Source organism: Oreochromis aureus, linkage group 5 (assembly GCF_013358895.1).
Source record: "Oreochromis aureus strain Israel breed Guangdong linkage group 5, ZZ_aureus, whole genome shotgun sequence".
Classification (NCBI taxonomy): domain Eukaryota; kingdom Metazoa; phylum Chordata; class Actinopteri; order Cichliformes; family Cichlidae; genus Oreochromis; species Oreochromis aureus.
The window spans coordinates 28918495-28936037 of record NC_052946.1 but is presented as its reverse complement, the minus strand read 5'-3'; the positions used below and the strand labels follow the sequence as shown (position 1 = coordinate 28936037).

Sequence of the window (17543 nt, the reverse complement as noted above, 5' to 3'; positions counted from 1 at the left end):
ATTCATATTACACCAAAATAGATAACGAACAGATAAACAACAGGAAGGTTCCCGTTTTCCACAATATAGGGCTCTTTTAGGAGTACTGCTTGTCATTGTTAATTACTTTAAATTTGAAGCTTTAACAAGTATTATCAATAAAAAAAAGTATTGACTCAAAAAAGAGATTCATCTCAAATTGTGGGGTTTTGCATCTTTAAAAAAGTTGTTTTTTTTTACTTGTAAGTTAAATATGGTAACTTCCTGTTTGGCTTTAGGCTTAGATATATCTTGTTGTTGTACTTCCTGCCTTTGCTCCGTTTCCTCCTCACCTTCTGGTTGTCTCACAATCATTATATATCATTTTCCCCTCCATCTCAGTTACATGCTGTTTCACTCCTGTAGTCATGGCCTGTATTCCTTGAATTGCTTTTCACATGTGAACAATTCTTTGCTTCTGGGAACCAATAAAAACATATTTAAACATTGTATTCTCTTGAGTGAATCCTCACCTCTGTAAGGTCATAAGGGAGTCTGTTTTACTTTCTTCTGGTAAGGATGGACTCTCTAACACAACTCCCCACTCCTCCTTCTCCTCATCTACCTTCTTGTCCACCCTCTTCTTCGTCTCTGACTCCTCTGTTGAGATCTCCAGGGATTCTTCTTCTCCGAGCGACAGCTGAGTCCGACTTCCTCCCAGACTGGTGTCTCGACTTGGGCTGAAAGGGTAGCTGTGAGTCCTTGAGAGACTGTGGACAGTTGACCAGAAAGCAGTCATGACTAACATAACGATGCTGGATAATTCCACCACATTCAAATAAAACGGTGTAATAAAGCAAAAGGCCAGAATGGTTGCACTAACTTCTTACACTTATTACTTATATCTAAAATAAGGTTTTTTATTCTGTACAGCAACAAGCCAAAAATGCTGCTAAACACTGCTTTATAGCTGATGAATACAAAACAGTTAATATTCCTAACACGTATTGTCTCTGTAGCCACTGTGCTCCCTTCATTTGAACCCTTTTAACTTCACACGCCATACCTCGGGGTGTATGGGCTCTGAGGACTGTGGCTTGATGCGATGGAGGTGTTTGAAGGGTTGGAGAGGTAGCTGAGCAGAGACATTCCTCCTCTGTTGGGATGACTTTTGGGCACCAGAGATGGAAGAGAACCTTCCTGATCCCGCAGCTCACGCACCATAGACTGAAAAAAGTAATAGGATAAACAGTCTTCTGAGTGTGCTATGAATTCGAGTTATTTACATAAAAATGCAAGCAAAACTTAGGATATACTTGATTGGTAATATCACAATAAACAAACTTGGCAATATAACAAAACAGGGAATAAAAACAGAACTGACATGAAAAGGTTGATGCTGAATCCTGCTACCAGTACATGTGCTTTGCATTAATAAAACCCCTGAGTGCGTGCATGTGTGTGCACATATACGTACAATAAAGTATTTCTCAGTGAAGGAGGGGGTACTCGGTGCCGTCCAGCTGTACACTGAACTCTTTCTGCTGGACACTGACTGCTTGTTTCCAGACAGCGGCCTCAGCTTCTCAGTGCCGTCAAATGGACTGCAGGTGTTAGCACACAGAAGGTTATACACTGCACAACAAACTGTATGATATGCATTGTATAAACATATGTTTTTATCTATTTGGTATCAAACTGGTCGTGATCATTAGCCATCTGTTTAATGAATTACTTTTCAGAGTTTTGCAAAGTTTTATGCTGTTGCGGCCTTTTTGGTTACCTTTCCTCACATCTAGAAACATTTCACAAAGTGAAGAGCTAACTGCTACTGTAATTTTCATGGCCTGTTTGATTTAGAGAAAATAATTATTAGTGGGTGGTTTCCTCAAAAAGTGCAGTGCTTCTCAAGTTGATATGATAATATGCTAAAGCTATGATTCTGACTTTTATTTTACAAAAATCGTAATCATTAACAATCAAAAAGATCTGATTAAAAAAAAGTGATTTGGAGCATGAATGGTTTTTATTTTAAAAAAAAACATTCTGCTTACTAAAAATCTTTTCTCTTCTTAATCTGGGCTTTCAATGAATCATTTTCTTTCCATCTTTTTGCATTTGCTGAACCCATTTTTTCCACATTAAATACATTTTATATGCATAAGAGAAACGAAGGGAAATCAGTGAAATGTTACTTATTTATTAGCTTAACAGAAGTGCATAGTGGGCGTATGTGTGCGTATGGCCACAGCAGCCTTTTGTTTAGCTTTGTGTGTGTGTGTGTGTGTGTGTGTGTGTGTGTGTGTGTGTGTGTGTGTGTGTGTGTGTGTGTGTGTGTGTGTGTCTGGCAGCCTTGTGCAGCTTTGTGTGATTTTTCCATCTCTCCAGGGGGAGGATCTGTGAAACGTCCTCCACCTGGCCCCTCTAAAGCCTGAAATGTGATTTGTCATGGTGCAAGGGCACAGCGGAGTGCGTGTGCGTGTGTTACTGTGTATGTGTGTGTGAGTAAAATGTTCATTCTGTATTCAATCAGCTGCTCAGCAACAGCTGGCTCAGGTTAGAGGTGCAGCAAAGACTGAGGCTGAGAATGAAGAAAACAGCAGCTACAGCTTCAGCAGGACGAGTGGATGTGAATCTGTAACATCATTTGTTGTTGCTTGCTTTGTTCTATTTGATATTTTCTCTGGTTCCACAGCTGTGAGCATCTGGAAAAGTAACTATTTTAAAAAAAAGTCTGAAATTCAAAAAAAAAAAAGAAAGATAGAAAGAAAGTAATTACGGTTTCTGAGAAATAAATGGAAAAAACATGATTTGTTATCCAGTAGTAAAATCTGTTATCTCGTCATTCAACCTTTCACTGACAAAAGTAACGTTTCTGATGCGGTCGCGTGGACCAGCTGCACTTATCATTCATGTGTCTCATGGAACATGATATCTACACCAGCAGCAGGACAAAAAGTGGAGTCATGATGGAGAGGTCAGGAAAAAAGTTCAGCTAAAACTTTCATATTTTTAATGCTACAGATTAAAATTTCTTACACAGCTGCCAACACCTAGTCCCTCAATCTGTCATCCAATTATTCTCATTTCCTTTTTGGAATTTTGGTTATTCCCACTGTTTTCATGTGTGTGTGTAAGAAGTCTGCATTCGTACTTCCAGGTCACTTCCAGCTGCAGTTTGATGGTTCCCAACTCTGTGATGTCCACCAGCATCACCTGAGGCCTTGCCACAAAGAAGTCTGCGCTTGCACACGTTACCGTGCCAACCAGCAGCCAGCTCAAACCCTTTGCTTCCGTCACCTAAAACAAAGGATGCCATTGGTTAAAGATACACACAGAAAGTTTTTTTTCCTCTACACAAACAGTAAAACAAACACAGAGTGGAAAGAAATTACAGCCCAAAGGAATACAGGTCACTGTAACGGCAAAATTCCTAAAAGGACAAAAAAGATGAAGTATTCAAATTTCTTGAATAAAGATATGCAATAGGTGTTTACACTGCTGTAAACCTGCAGACATGTCCGCTTACCTTTATCTCAAAGTTGTGGTGAATGTGTGGGAGGAAGACCATCTCCTCTTCATCCCATGACTGACTATCATCCGATTCAATCCTCCCTCTGATCTTCCATCGCTGGCGGCCCAGTCGTACCAACACCTGTCAATGTGACATCATTAAGACACGACGTCATCATCCAGAAACCATAAAACACCAACCAAGTCAGTAATTTTGGTCTAAAAGTCCAAAGGTTCAGTGCACAGTTTTTGTTTTTTTTCCTGACCGTGCAGGTAGTATGTGGAGGATTTATGACAAATTTCGCACATTATAGTTTGAAATGTTAATTTAAATACAAGTACAAATAAAAATACAAATACAAAGTACAAACAAACAAAAAGAACCTTAGTGATATTTGTTGCATTTCAGATTAAATTGATTAGGTCTTCATGGCATTATTTTTAAAATATGTTTGCTTTATTTTTTCAATTTCTTAAACTTTTGCACAGCAAAAATAAATGAACTCATACAGAGAATAAAGTTTTTTTTAAAATGTCAAAACATCCTTTAATTATCTTTTAAATAAAGTTTTTTTAAAAATGTTTTTTTTGGTACTTTTGGGGACTTCAAAGTTAAATTTCTAGATGAAACCCAGAAGTCGTTGTAGAAGAAATATTATGTTGACATTATTGTTGGTTGGTGTTCTCAGGACAGAGATTCAGATTTCAAAATGATTCAATTCTATCTTAGTCTACTTCATAAATGTTATACTTTTTAAGCCTAAATATATTTAACTTACGAAATATATGAGCAGTTTAGAAAACGTCATTAAGTCACTTGTATGTATGTATGTATGTATGTATGTATGTATGTATGTATGTATGTATGTATGTATGTATGTATGTATGTATCTGTTTACATTTTTCAGAAATCTAAATCAGGCTGCTGATGATAATCATCAACACTAAAAGAACTTTCAGCTGTACATTTAAAACATAAAAAGTAAAAGCTGGATTGTAGGGACGAGACAGTAGATGGTGTTTCTTTCACTTGTCCTGCACATTAAGTTATTTGCATGCAAATGCTGAAAATTCTTGGTTTTTAAATAAAAAAATCCAACCTCGTACTGGTCTCCTGGACAAAGTCGAGCGAAGCCGATGAGACCTGCAGTGAAAGCAGACGTTAGATGTCTGGGAGATAGTGTGTCACTGATAACCTGTAAATTGCTCGGGGCTCTCAAGGCAGCGTGTGTGTGTGTGTGTGTGCATGTGTGTGTGTGTGTGTGGGTGTGTGCGTGTGTGTGTTCGCACCCTTCATTTTGATGTGTAGCTCTCCGAGCAGGATTTCTAACTCTCCTTCCATTGTTGACATGTCCTGCAGAGAGGTGTAAACACACAGAGAAAAAAAAAAGATCTTCTCTAACAGTTCTTTGTCTATTTTCTCAGGAGATTGCATGATTCACAGTTCATCAGGTTATGGTTCAGCTTTCCCAGTCATCCACTCCCTGAAATCTGGTCTAGCTGTTTTAGCACCCCCTGCCTTACCTTTTGATTTGCTGTTCCTCACAAACAGAAGGTTTGACTGTGCTCACAGCCAGAGCTGCGCACTGGAAACGACCATTTTAAGGATAGCCAATATTTATTTCAGCAGTAAAAGCCAAAAGCAAATCTCTTTAAAATCTTTGGAAAGGTTTATGCACTTCTTTACTAAGAAATAACCATCAGTAATCCTCAGTATCTTTTTACTCTTAACATCTAACACAGGCGATCTGTCCAGAGGTAAAAATGTCTCACTTCTTTTGTTTTTTTCAATTCTTTTTAAAGAGATCTCAATAAAGTTTACACACTTTGCAACATGCAAACAGAACACCATAAATGACCTGGTTTTTGTACAGCACTTTTCTGTTCTACTGGAGCAGTCAAAGCGTTTTATACAACATGGCTCACTCACACCCATTCATTCAATCACTTTTTCACACTCCATTGAACGCATCACAGAGCAACTTGGTGTTCAGTATCTTGCCCAGGGATACTTTTGCTGCAGATTGGAGCAGCCAGGAATCAAACTACTGATTAGTAGAGGACCTGCTCTCCTGAGCTTAAGCGAGCCGAACACTAGCTCAATATTTAATACATGATGAAAAACACAATTTAATGTAGGCATGCATGCATGCAAATGAATTTTCTTATATAAATAAATATAATAATTACATTAAATTTTATTCTCATCTGTGTCTCCATCTGTCTAGCTTCCATTTATCAATTATTAACCACAGTTACAGTAGCAATGAATTATGTCTAATTAATAACAACAACTATAATTGAACTGAAAGGGAAGAAACAAAATGTAAAAGAAACAGTGACCCCAGTAAACATCAGTGCGCTCATTCAATGATTTATTCTGGCTCTCTCTATGGAAACTTTTAAATGATTATTATGCTTTTGCATTTAAATGCTGACTTTCTGGCTATACTGGACTTCACCACAAAGAGCGCAGATGAAGCAGCATGTGTCGAGCAGACTTTTGTCATCTGTGTGGGCTGAAATTGCAGGAGGTCGCACAGCACAGACCAAAACTAAGGACCAAGTGGCCAATTTATCAGTGGTTAAGACTTTATAACATCGTTCCTAATATACATGCATGCCTGCCCATATTAAATATGGTCAGTTTTAAATAATGAGGCCAGCATATTTACAAGTAACATGCAACAGATCGTTTACCAGATCTCCATTAATTATGGTCATATTGTTTCTCATGTGTCTGTCTGATTGCATGGTGGGCATGTTTGGATGTTTAAAAGCTGATCAAATGAAGGAAAACCCCAATCACCACAATCCAAACACAACAAGAACCAAAATGTAAAATGTTTATGCCTACACAATCTCACTAATTTCATTTACTATTGTGTTACGCTACCAAAGAGGCTTCTTTAGAATTGCAAAAAAAAAAAAAAAAAAAAAATTCTACATTGTGTAATTCATTTCTGATATTTAAGAGTTAGTATTGTGCCGGGAATTTTTAGTTCTTGATTTGACTTGAAAAGTGAAGTTACACAGCTATAACTTCTCTCTTATTTTATTATGGAAACAAGGTCTTCTTAGAAAACAGTGACCTGCATGCAAGCATTGATTACAAGCAGTTTCAGCTTAAGTTTATCATTTAACTCCTTCAATCCACTTGAACTTCAGTCAGTTTTCTTAATCTTAAGACAAACACCCAGATTTTTGTAATTGTAATAAAACACATCTTTCCTATGGGAAGTTGACTTTATCCTTAAAAACACTGTCTTTCTGCTGTTGCATGTTCATCACTCTGTCAAGACCTTATATGCCAGGACAGTAGAAACCTGTGTGTGCAGAAGAACAATTCTCAAGTGGCTGCTGATATTAAAAAGAAAAAACCCCGAAACCTCTTCTACGGCGCTTCTGTTCACCTGTAAAAATCACAATGGCAGATGCAGTAAAACGGTTTGTGATGCTGTGGTGTCCTTAATATCTACAGTAAAGTATCTTGTTACATCTGAAAACTGTATTTATTATCTCAGCCTCTACTATCAAAGAGAACATGAGAACATTTAACCCAAGAAATTTACATATTGTGCAAACTGTATTTTGAAATTGACTCCTAAGCGCAAGAAGTCGTGAATCATCCCAGAAGTGGGAATGATTTTTACTTTAATAATTTTGTTTTGATGAGGCATCTGTTCCTATAATACCCCCGCATTTGAGTAAGATTGTGGATGATGATGATTATTGGAACATCAGTGGATGCCTAAGAGCTCCACCATTCGTGTAAAAGATTCTCAGTAAACGAGGTCATTCAAGCTTTCTAGGATTAAATCAAGGTGAGCTTTAAGTTATCACCTCTCATCCAAGTGTTCAGTTCTGAAAAACCTCTTAGCAGAGATCAGAGAGTTTAACTTTAAAGAAACTTCAGACTCTGAACATCTTTTGTTGAGTGCAGGTCAAATAGAAGGAGAAGTAACAACGTACATGCTGTACAGTACATATGCATGCATGCAACCATGTGAACAAACAAATGATGAGCACACTATTCATATATAAGGGTCTGTGTGTGTGTGTGTGTGTGTGTAAGACCAGAGGAGAGTTAAAAAAAAAAGATGTGACATCAAAAACTCTGAGGGTGAAATGATGAAAAGAAAAAACTGATCACAGGAAAGTAAGAAAAGTTTGTGAGGAGTTGAGAAAAAGCAGATGTGGGCACATGTTTGAAGCTGAATCCATGAAAAAGAGAAACCACAGACAGACAGATCGAGAGAGGGCATGAATGAGTCTACAGCTGTCTTTTAATGGTCCTTATCCTGCTGCCGTAACCAGAAAAATTACTGCAGTACCATCACTCACATGTCAGAATATTTGATTTGGAAACCATTCAAAGGCTTATTTTGCCGCTGCGATCCTCGGACATGATGGATATGTGGTTGTCACTTTGGCTGTGAGTACGTCTCAAAACCAGTCTACAGTCTACAGCTTCTCTCTGGGAGGTTTGAAGGCACACGGTAAGCTAGACTGCTACCTACAGTAAGGTGCCAGAGAGGAAGAATAAATATTATCTGGTGTAAAGCAGTTTCCCAATCTACACACAATGTGCCTACAACATGGACAACTGTCAAAACAAACAAACAAACGAGGCATGAATTCCCTTTTTTGTGCAACATCATCTCCAGCTAGTTTGAACTTTTAGAAGCTTCAAAGATCATATGTGATTTTCCAAAAATACTTTTCCAAAATGTCACTGATCACTGATCCTACCTGCAGGCTGTGTCTGTGGTTGCGGTTGAGCTCCAGCAGACTCTCTCTGGAGGCTCTGGTGGACGGGGACAGTGAAAAGGCTCTCTTCATGTTGACCGCTCCCTGACACAATCTCCACTGAATACAATATGTCTCATACAGCTCCTCTACCTGCAGAGGCACGGAACAGATGAAGAGTAACAACATCAACAAACATCATCATCAACATTTTTTTTCCCTCTTTTACATAAAGGATTAGTGGTGGTTAATCAGTGTGCAGCACAAAGTGTCTCCCTTTGCGACGGGGGAGGCTCATCTGTTTGTTTTTAAAAGCTTTTGAGTAATAGTTTAGTGAATTCATACCATAAAAATACATCTGAGTAAGGTAAGTTAAACTGACAGAAAGATAATCACCAGGCTTGCATGGAGTTAGACTCTTTTCTACAAAACAAAGGCTCGAGTATATTTTTCATCAACCTCAACTACAGCCGAGAAAAACCAGTCGAAAATCCAAAATTTTACCTTACTGATTTGAAATTCTAATCGTCGTATATATCTCTCCAAAGATCTGATCTCCTGTAAAAGCAAACAGAAAAAACATGATGAATTTTCAAACCTTGAGAAACGTTTCTTATCACTTATCCATCCATATTAAATAACTTAAAATAAGATCTTGCTTAAAAGGAAAAAAAATGAAAACAGATTACCTTCTCCAGATCATAAAGAAAGGCCTGAAAATACAGAAAAGTATCATTATGATCAGTGCTGTTGTCATCACCAGGCGCACACACTTTTATACACACAGACTTTTTTCCTCTCCCCCTCCTCACCAGTCTCGAGTTTCTTTTAGTCTCTCTCTGCTGTGAAGACAGGAAGTCCATCTCAGCTTGGTGACCCTCCAGGTAGTCCCTGAGGAGAGAAACACGCAATTAAAAGTAACATTTTATGAAGATGAACAAACTTTACCTGCCAGATATCAGCTGAGAAATTCCAGGTCGGGACTACCAAACATCTACTGTATGTAGCAACACATGTGAAAAGTACACCTACATTTACTGACAGCGTCAAACAAAAATCTAAAATTATAAAATATTCTTTGCAAAAATTAAACTAAATATCAAAAATTGACCAATTTTACTCTGTTAAAGGATCATTAATCATAAATGTGACTGCCTCCTATTTATCTTGTGGACTTTTGAAGGGTCAAACCACAGATTTGGAACCACTCAAGTGACTAAATGTAAAGAGGTGGAAACAGGCCTCGCCCTGACCAGCTGCAACACTAAAATACTACAGAGACATGGACTAGTCTAGTATTATAGCACTGATAATTTCTGGGTACTTCACTGCCTGCTTGTAGTTTAATGTTTAGTGGGATACTTGTTTAAGTTCAGTAGTACTACACATACTTGAGTCCTTTGCGTAGTGCCTGAAAAACCCTGTCGACTTGCTCCGGCTGCAGAGACCAGATAGCGCCTGAACTTCTGCGGGGGGAGACGGGCGCCCTGCTCGCTTTATTTCCTGTCATGGCTTTGACGCGAAGAGAGTTACGAACAGAAGACGTTCTAAAAACAGAGAAAGTGAATGAATAGTCATAACATTTTTACAGGGTAAATCAGAATCTGTAGTTACATAAATTATTATCAACAAAGAGCTTGTTGGAGTTTTTTTTTTTTATATATATATATTCCTACCTCTATATTTTCAACTGTGTTCATTAGTATAACCTGTCCCCATGTAGTTCCCTGTATATTAACAGTCCTGTCTTTGGCCCAAATCTAATCCAGCCCCTACAATCCACATTAGGTGTGGATCCCAAGCAGGTAGCCTTTAGTGGAACTGTGTTATGAGGCCCTCCAGCAAAAAGTCTGGACCAGTGTAGGTTTACCACCTGTTTTTTGTCTGATAAGAAGGAAACTCCACACACTCAGATGTGGTCCATATGATTCAGGACTGTCTGTGCAATAAATAAAATGTCAAGTTTGTGCATGACCATGAACATGGTAACAAGAAAACACTCACTTTCAAGTCTAAGGTTTTTACATATCAGGACATAATAAATAGTAATCTTAGCCGGGCTTAGAATTATGTAAATACAAGCCTTAAAGCATGACATATTACACCTTGTCATTATTTATTTAACAAAAACTTAGCCAAAATGGACGCAGCAGTGTGTGAAAAAGGACACCCTTACAGGTTGCATAGGAATTAGGAGGTTAAGTAGTGATCCAAGTGTGAGTGAATGCAATGCCAGGCAGGATAGATCAACACTGATCTTAAATAAGAAGCAACTGTTTCAGTCCATCAGTTTGGAAAAGGATGAAGTCTATTTCCAAAAACTTTGAGGTTCATCATTCTGCTGTGAGAAAGAAAACATTTGAGACAGCTCCCAGGAATGGATGTCCCAGTAAATTCACCCCAAAGTCAGACCGTGCAATGCTCAGGGAAGCGCTAGGTTAACATAGCTTTGCAAAGCTGCATCCGAACCAATCACAGAGACATCAGGATCAATGTTCTTTGGATAGATGTGACTAAAAGAGATGTTTGGCCATAATCCACAGCACCATGATTAGCAAAAACCAAATACAGCATATCAGCGCAACCGCTTCATACTAACAATCAGGCACAGTGATGGACAGTGGATGGTTTTGACTTGTTTTCCAGGCAGAGGACCTGCTCATATTACAGTCTCAAAGTTGACAGCCAAGTCCTCTGTATATTAAACTATTTCAGAGTCAAATGAGGGGCCATTTGTCTCAGGCTAAAGCTTAGCTGAAACAGGGCCATGCAACAGGACAATGACCAAAAGTACAGCAGCAAATCTACAACATAATGACTGGAAGAAAAAAAAGAATCAAGGTTTAATCCATAATTCAGAAATGAACATATGCTCCCATCCAGCCGACATCTTTCAGGCAGGCTTTCCATGCTTCAGGAAGACAATCGCAAACAAACTGCGTACAGCCCAACAAACAGCATGACTCTGCAGAAGATGATCCTAGGTGCTGAACTGGCCTGCCTGCAGTCTAGACTTTTCACGAACTGAGAACAGATCCACCAGTGTTGAGCAGAAAGAAACATCTATCAGACCAGATGGGCACCATTCCTCTCCACCAGCTGGTCTCAGTTCCCACACATTTATAGACTGTTGTTAAAAGAAGAGGGGATGCTACACAGCGGTGAACATGGCTATTTTTTTTACGGTCCAATTTCTCAATTTAAACATTTGATACGTTTGCTGTGCGCTATGGCGAATAAAAAACAGATTTATGGAGAATCGGATAGGGGATGTGTGTTTAGGATGGAAAAATGTGTGGATGTTTGTGTTGTGTGTTTAGAGTATAAACATCCACACACACAGAAGTGGAATGCTGCTTGCTTTTTTTTTTTAACACAACATTTTGTTCTCGGCCTCTCTCGGGGGACTGACAGTTTTCATCTGGGTGTTTATCACTCTGTCTTCTTGCACTCGCAAATAACATCTGAAAGTCTGTGGTGCTTTCACTGCCTGCCCATCAGCCGAGAACAGACTTGTCTGAGGGTGAAGGGAATTCCCTCCACACAATATGACGGTTTTTTATTTTCTCTCATTCATTGTTTTAGTATATGGAGAAAAACAGTTCAACATGATTTATGATTTATAACATGATCACAGTATCAAAGTTAATATCTGTAAAATCTGTATCTGTAAAAGCTACAATTCTTTTTCTTCCCATTTATCCTGACAGCTACAAGACTCAAAACAATTCCTCAGACATTTTTCTCCCAACAAACTTCTGTTTGTTTTGTTTTAGACAGTGGCACGTTTGTCTTTTATAAAGATTCAGACTCAAAGTTTCACTTAATAAAGTCAGTATCTGTACAAGTGAAAAACTCAGGCTTCACACTGCTGACACTTGGTTTCTTACACTTTTTCTACCTAACGTGATCTTCAGCACACTCACTTAACTCACTGAATGTCTAAATTTTATTGATAAACCATTATTTCATAATGCAATGTCAGGATTTTTCCCCCTGACTGAGGATTTCTTTACATCAATTTATAATGATACAGTGAATGTTGATAATGGCACCACTGGTGTTTCTATAATTCTGTCTGCTGCTTGACATGAAATCTCCCGGGAAAACGAGCTGGCTGCAGGCATGGAAGAAAATGCGGAGACTCTTCCCAGAGGAGGACGAGACAAGAAGACCAACAGGGAGGTAGAGAGAGACCAAAAGTAAAACAAGCGAGTCCTTAAACAGACTTGTTGTCCTTTGCCACTTTAAGCTGCCTTATTGCTGGCTATTTATCGTTAAACCAAATAAACGCTTACACTGATGAGCTCAACGCATGCTAATAAAGACGAGGCACAAACCAGAGCTGGTTAAAGTGGCCAAACTACTCGTAACATTCACAAAATGTGCACCTGTAGCATCCACTTGCACGTCCTGTCTGTTGTCGTCTCTGTAACCACACCCTTCCCTCAATTTTCCCATCTCTATTCTTACATCTGTGCTTCCTTTCAACAGTTGTGGCTTTCTACTGGCGCTGCAGACACACCTGAAGACAATCGACTAATCGCTTGCCGCATTCAAACACCAGCTCTCCCACCCACCCCTCACCAGATTGCCTTCTCTGCCAGCCTCACCCCGTTTTCTCCCTGTGCTCCACATAGTCTTTCTTCTGATGCCCAGCTACTTCCTTGATCTGTCACTGCATCTTTTGACCTTCCTGCTAAACAGTGTGATTCTCCCAGTATTCTGCTTTAGAGTTCGCCAGTTCAGTAGTTAAATCCTAACACTTGTACTTTATAGCTACAGCACATTTAGCAGCACCAATACCTCTACATGACACTTAACAGAGTTTAGACGCCTCTGTGGTCTTCGCTCTTTAAAAAAATAACACTAATTACACACTGTCTGCCCATGATGTGTAGCTACACCACACATTTATTGACTTGTTCCCTGCCAGTCAAACCCAGACAGACACACCCCTGCAGCCAGATGAGAGAAAAGGGAGCATTTCTGATATCTTACCAAAAACCTTTTCTTTTGTTAAATAAAGAGTTGCAAACTTCTTTAAAACTGGCATAAATATCCAAGAGTGAGCGAATGTTTTGGACATGCTTTGGAAGATCCACTTAGATAACAGGACCCAATTAGTTCTTATTAGTTGTTTCTTTAAGACTTAACTGTAAACCAGTGTTAGTCGTTATTACACAGATTTCTTTCTTATTGGTTGAAACAATAGAAAAGTGTCATTCACCTTTGTCGACCAGTCAGAGAAGAGAATCCAGTGAAAGAGCGGCTTCTGTGGATCAGGCCTCCATCTGAAGGGGAGTCAAATCGCAGCTTCACTGACATCCTGCAGAGTAAATAAGAGGTGTTTTAGCCAATGAGGAGACACGTGCTAACAAAAGATATCCCAAAGCCTCAAATATTACCACTTCATATTTCCAAGTTAATCCCAAATAATGGTGAGTCACAAAAACAATCACATAAGGTCTACGATACAAGAAATCAACCATACTAATGTTGGACCAGTAGAATTACAACAGAAATGATTAAAAACACGATCAAACCAAACAAGCGACAAGAGCTGAGACCAAACAGACTTTTGCTTGAGAAAGGATCTTTCAACGTTTACTCTTTATATTAGTAATTGGATGTGTAGCATCTGTTAAAGCCAAAAAATTGTATATCTTTAGTCACCTGAATTAAAAAGAAATATTTCCTCCTTTTTCTTTGTTTATTTTAAATTGATGTTCTTTATTTCCACAGTCACTCACGCGAACATTTAAATCAACAAGACCACCCCTACTCTCAGACAATCCAAAACAGGAAACAGAGCACCGACATCTCTGGGACAAATTAACAAAAGAACATCTTGAACCGGACCCACAAATATGTGCACAAACTGCAGATGGAGGATGCTTATATATTCACTACACTCTGAGTATGGCAGCGTTGGTCTGTTGGCTCGCCCACACACTGTAGATTCAAGTTGAACAATCTCAGAAAATGGAAATAAAATCAATAACTCTGAAATTTACAGTGTGCACCATTCAGTATAAGGTTTATGCCACAATGGCGCAAAATTAACATTAGTACATTTTACATGCAATGTTTTATGAAAAAAAGCAGAAAAAAAACAATAAAACAATAATTTTGTTTTGGTTAAAATGCCAAATTAGTTTGGGTTTTTTTGCGCTCCTGACAGAAAAATTAGTTTTAGTCATCCAGTGCAACAATGTTTTGCTTGAATCACTGTGAATCAGTGCTTAAAGTCCTGCTGGCTTAAATATGGGTATAAAAACATTCAGTTTTTTACTTGGCTTATAAATAACAATCTTATTTTCTGTGTGTTTTATAAAGTATTTTGTCTTCTTGTTTTTGTGAGAGGTGGTCTAATATAATAGTTAAACAATTAAATGACATAAACGTACCTGTTTTTCCACTATCTGCTATAGAAATGTCTGCTTCTATAGTAGACAGAATAAAAGGATGACCAAAAATGTATAAAAAGCATAAAAAGTATCTTTTCCTCTTTCAACTGTCTCAATCTGTCGTTAAAGTTTAAAATGATTTTAAACTGGTTATGATGAGGAAAGTGTTCATTCAGTTTTTGTGTTTGCATGAGCTTCACTCTCATTCCCTTTGCTCAGCTGCAGCAACTTTGCTAATGAACCCAGTCAGTGGACATATACACCAAACAGCAGCCTGCAGAGCTGAAAAACGAAGCCAACACTGCAGTGGTCACATTTACAGTTCCTCTAATGGCCACTTGTGACTGGCTCCAAAGGCATAAAAAGCATATTTATACCCTGATACAGGAAAGGCTTTGTTTCTGTTCATTTAGGGGTGTGGACATGTTGATTGACAGGTGTTCTGGACCAAGCTACAAAGCCTCTGAGTGTTTGAGCTGCACCTCTTAACTGTGTGTGTAAGTTTGGTGACTTTTTAAGCATTTTTAGTGGAATATCTGACAAATATTATGGCTTGCTGTGTGGTACAGACCATCCACATTGTGCTTCAGTTTTGGTGAGTAAAAAAAATTCTAGTGCTTTATTAGTTTGGTACTTTGGCACCAATTCACCAGTAATCTGCACCCTAACAGTTTATGACTGCAATCACTAGCATAGCTTCCTAGTTGGCTAATAAATTAGCACTCCACTCTCATCCATATTACCTAACTTCTGTCTTCTGGAAGCAACCAAAACGCTAAAGCTGAAGTGCAAAATGAGCGGGAGACATCACGGTGTCTACATCCATGTTTTATACTGCCTGTGACGTACACCTGTGACCTCTCCAAGTGTCTTGTAGAGTGGGGTTTGGTTTTTCAGTGCCTTTTTCTTTGTTTTGATCCTGATTGTTTTTTTTGACTTTACTTGTGGTTTCAGATTTTTTTTTTCAGCCTTTTTTTTTTAAAAATTCTTAATAAACTCCTTAATTTTTCTTTCTCGGGTCCCTTATTTGGATAACTATGATAGTGTGAGTTGTAGACGATTGCTGATGTCTGTGAAAATGTTTATAGCTGCATCACCAGGAAGTAAGACAGAGGCAAAATAAGATTATTTTGCTAAGTTACCAAAAGAGCATTTCCTTTACGGCAGTAAAGAGAAAACAATAACAGAATGCAATAAAGGCTGACAAAGTGAAAAGGTCAGTCGGTTTTATAGAAAAGTACTGTGTGTAAACACACACAGAGTCTGGATGCCATCTGCTCAGGCTCTTTCATGTGGTTCCTCTAAATGGCGAATCTAGTTAAAGCTAAAACAACAACATGACTATATTTTTGCCATTAGCTGTTTCTTCTAAACAGCCTTTATTCAATGATCTATCTGTGTATGATTGTGCAAACCTCCTTATTCAGCATGTTAATAAACCACAAAGATGTTTGGCTGAACTTTATTATTACTAACAACCCAAGTTTGCTTGGGTAGAACTGAATTGCCCCTTTTATCCGACTTTGCTGAACTTATTTGTTGAACGTTATCATGTTTTGTTTATGCAGTTTTAGATGAAGATTTACATTTAGCCTAATTTTTGAGTCACTGTTGCTTCAGTCACACAAACAAGCATGTTTTTATACACTCTTTTATTTTACACATACACGACTTCCATCATACACTGATGGATGCATCACAGGGGCAAAATGCTAATCATCATATTAGTGGATGACACACTGTACCTCCGTAACTACAAGCATCCGGCTGTTTCAGTGTGTCTAAGACGTGATACTATTATCATAAAATGCTGGATCTTATGCATGTGCTAATGTGATTATCTCACGCTCAAAAAATTATTCTTCATCCCCCAAAAACATGAAGCCATAGTTTTGAGTCAAATGCAGCTTTAGGTTTATTTATTCAAATAATTAATCATGAAAGAAAACATGCTCACTAGGAACTGAATGTATGATATAATTAAAGTACTTAAAGTCAGCATTTGTGGGTGAATACTTTTTTTGAATCTTGTATACTTCAGCCTCTTCGGTGGCCCTGAGAGGTCGAGCACACTGCAGCTTAAGAAAACACCAGCAAATAGAAAAACGCTGCAAAGGCACCCAAAACACAAAAAACACTGCGAAAGCTAAAGAAAGAAAAATCACAAACACAACGGAAGTGTTTTTGTTAACACAATAATGTGACAGAACACCTGCGAAAGTGACACCCTAACAATAAACGGCTAATGACAAACATGTATCTACAGTATAATAATATATAATATATATAATATATAATTTTTTTTCTTCAACTTCTGTTGTGTTTTGGGTGCTTTTGCAGTACAAGTGCACTTTTCCTCTCAGGGCCACCGTATAAGACAGAGTATAAATGTTTCATGCATTTAAAACACTTGGAAAAGAGCACGTGCAACAATACTGGAGGTACGGGAGATCAAAACTTCATAAAACTAAATCAAGGTCATCCACACTAAGTTTGGCACCCTGTGGCAAGGGTTTGAACCAATAGTATGGTAGAAATACTGAATCCTGCCAATGTAAGTAGTTCAGAATAACCCACTTTGGAGTCCTGACCCAGAATGTGAAACTCACACTGTGGTCCTGATGCCAAAATCAACAGAGTCACCGAGCAACCAAACTTAACAGATGGGGATAGGAAATCCAGGTCTGATGATTATGAACCAAAGTTAGCCAAGACACACACACACACACACACACACACACACACACACACACACACACACACACACACACACACACACACACACACACACACACACACACACACACACATATATACACACACATATATACACACACTTGGTTTTTCCCTGTAGAGGAAGTTAAAGTGTCTTTTGTTTTACAAGGATAATATTTTTCAGTACATGTTTCTAGC

General features: G+C 38.4%; 1 protein-coding gene across 6 annotated transcripts in view; it reads right to left on the bottom strand.

Moving 5' to 3' along the window:
• ripor3 (RIPOR family member 3) overlaps positions 1-17543 on the bottom strand; it is a 54518-nt gene that overhangs the window by 10161 nt on the left and 26814 nt on the right. For 5 of the 6 annotated variants that reach the window (XR_005612994.1, XM_039611857.1, XM_039611859.1 and 2 more), the window contains 13 exons: positions 13451-13549; positions 9612-9767; positions 9033-9111; positions 8910-8933; positions 8725-8778; positions 8224-8373; positions 4762-4825; positions 4572-4615; positions 3488-3613; positions 3113-3258; positions 1436-1562; positions 1025-1185; positions 492-728 (listed from right to left, as the gene is read on the bottom strand). Coding sequence is in view for 5 of the 6 variants with exons in the window: in XM_039611857.1 (XP_039467791.1) it covers positions 492-728; positions 1025-1185; positions 1436-1562; positions 3113-3258; positions 3488-3613; positions 4572-4615; positions 4762-4825; positions 8224-8373; positions 8725-8778; positions 8910-8933; positions 9033-9111; positions 9612-9767; positions 13451-13548 (1466 nt within the window). In the remaining variant the exon portion in view is untranslated. Of the gene's footprint in view, positions 1-491; positions 729-1024; positions 1186-1435; positions 1563-3112; positions 3259-3487; positions 3614-4571; positions 4616-4761; positions 4826-8223; positions 8374-8724; positions 8779-8909; positions 8934-9032; positions 9112-9611; positions 9768-13450; positions 13550-14630; positions 14830-17543 lie in introns of those variants that run through there. The other variant, XM_031731476.2, reaches the window with a different exon arrangement.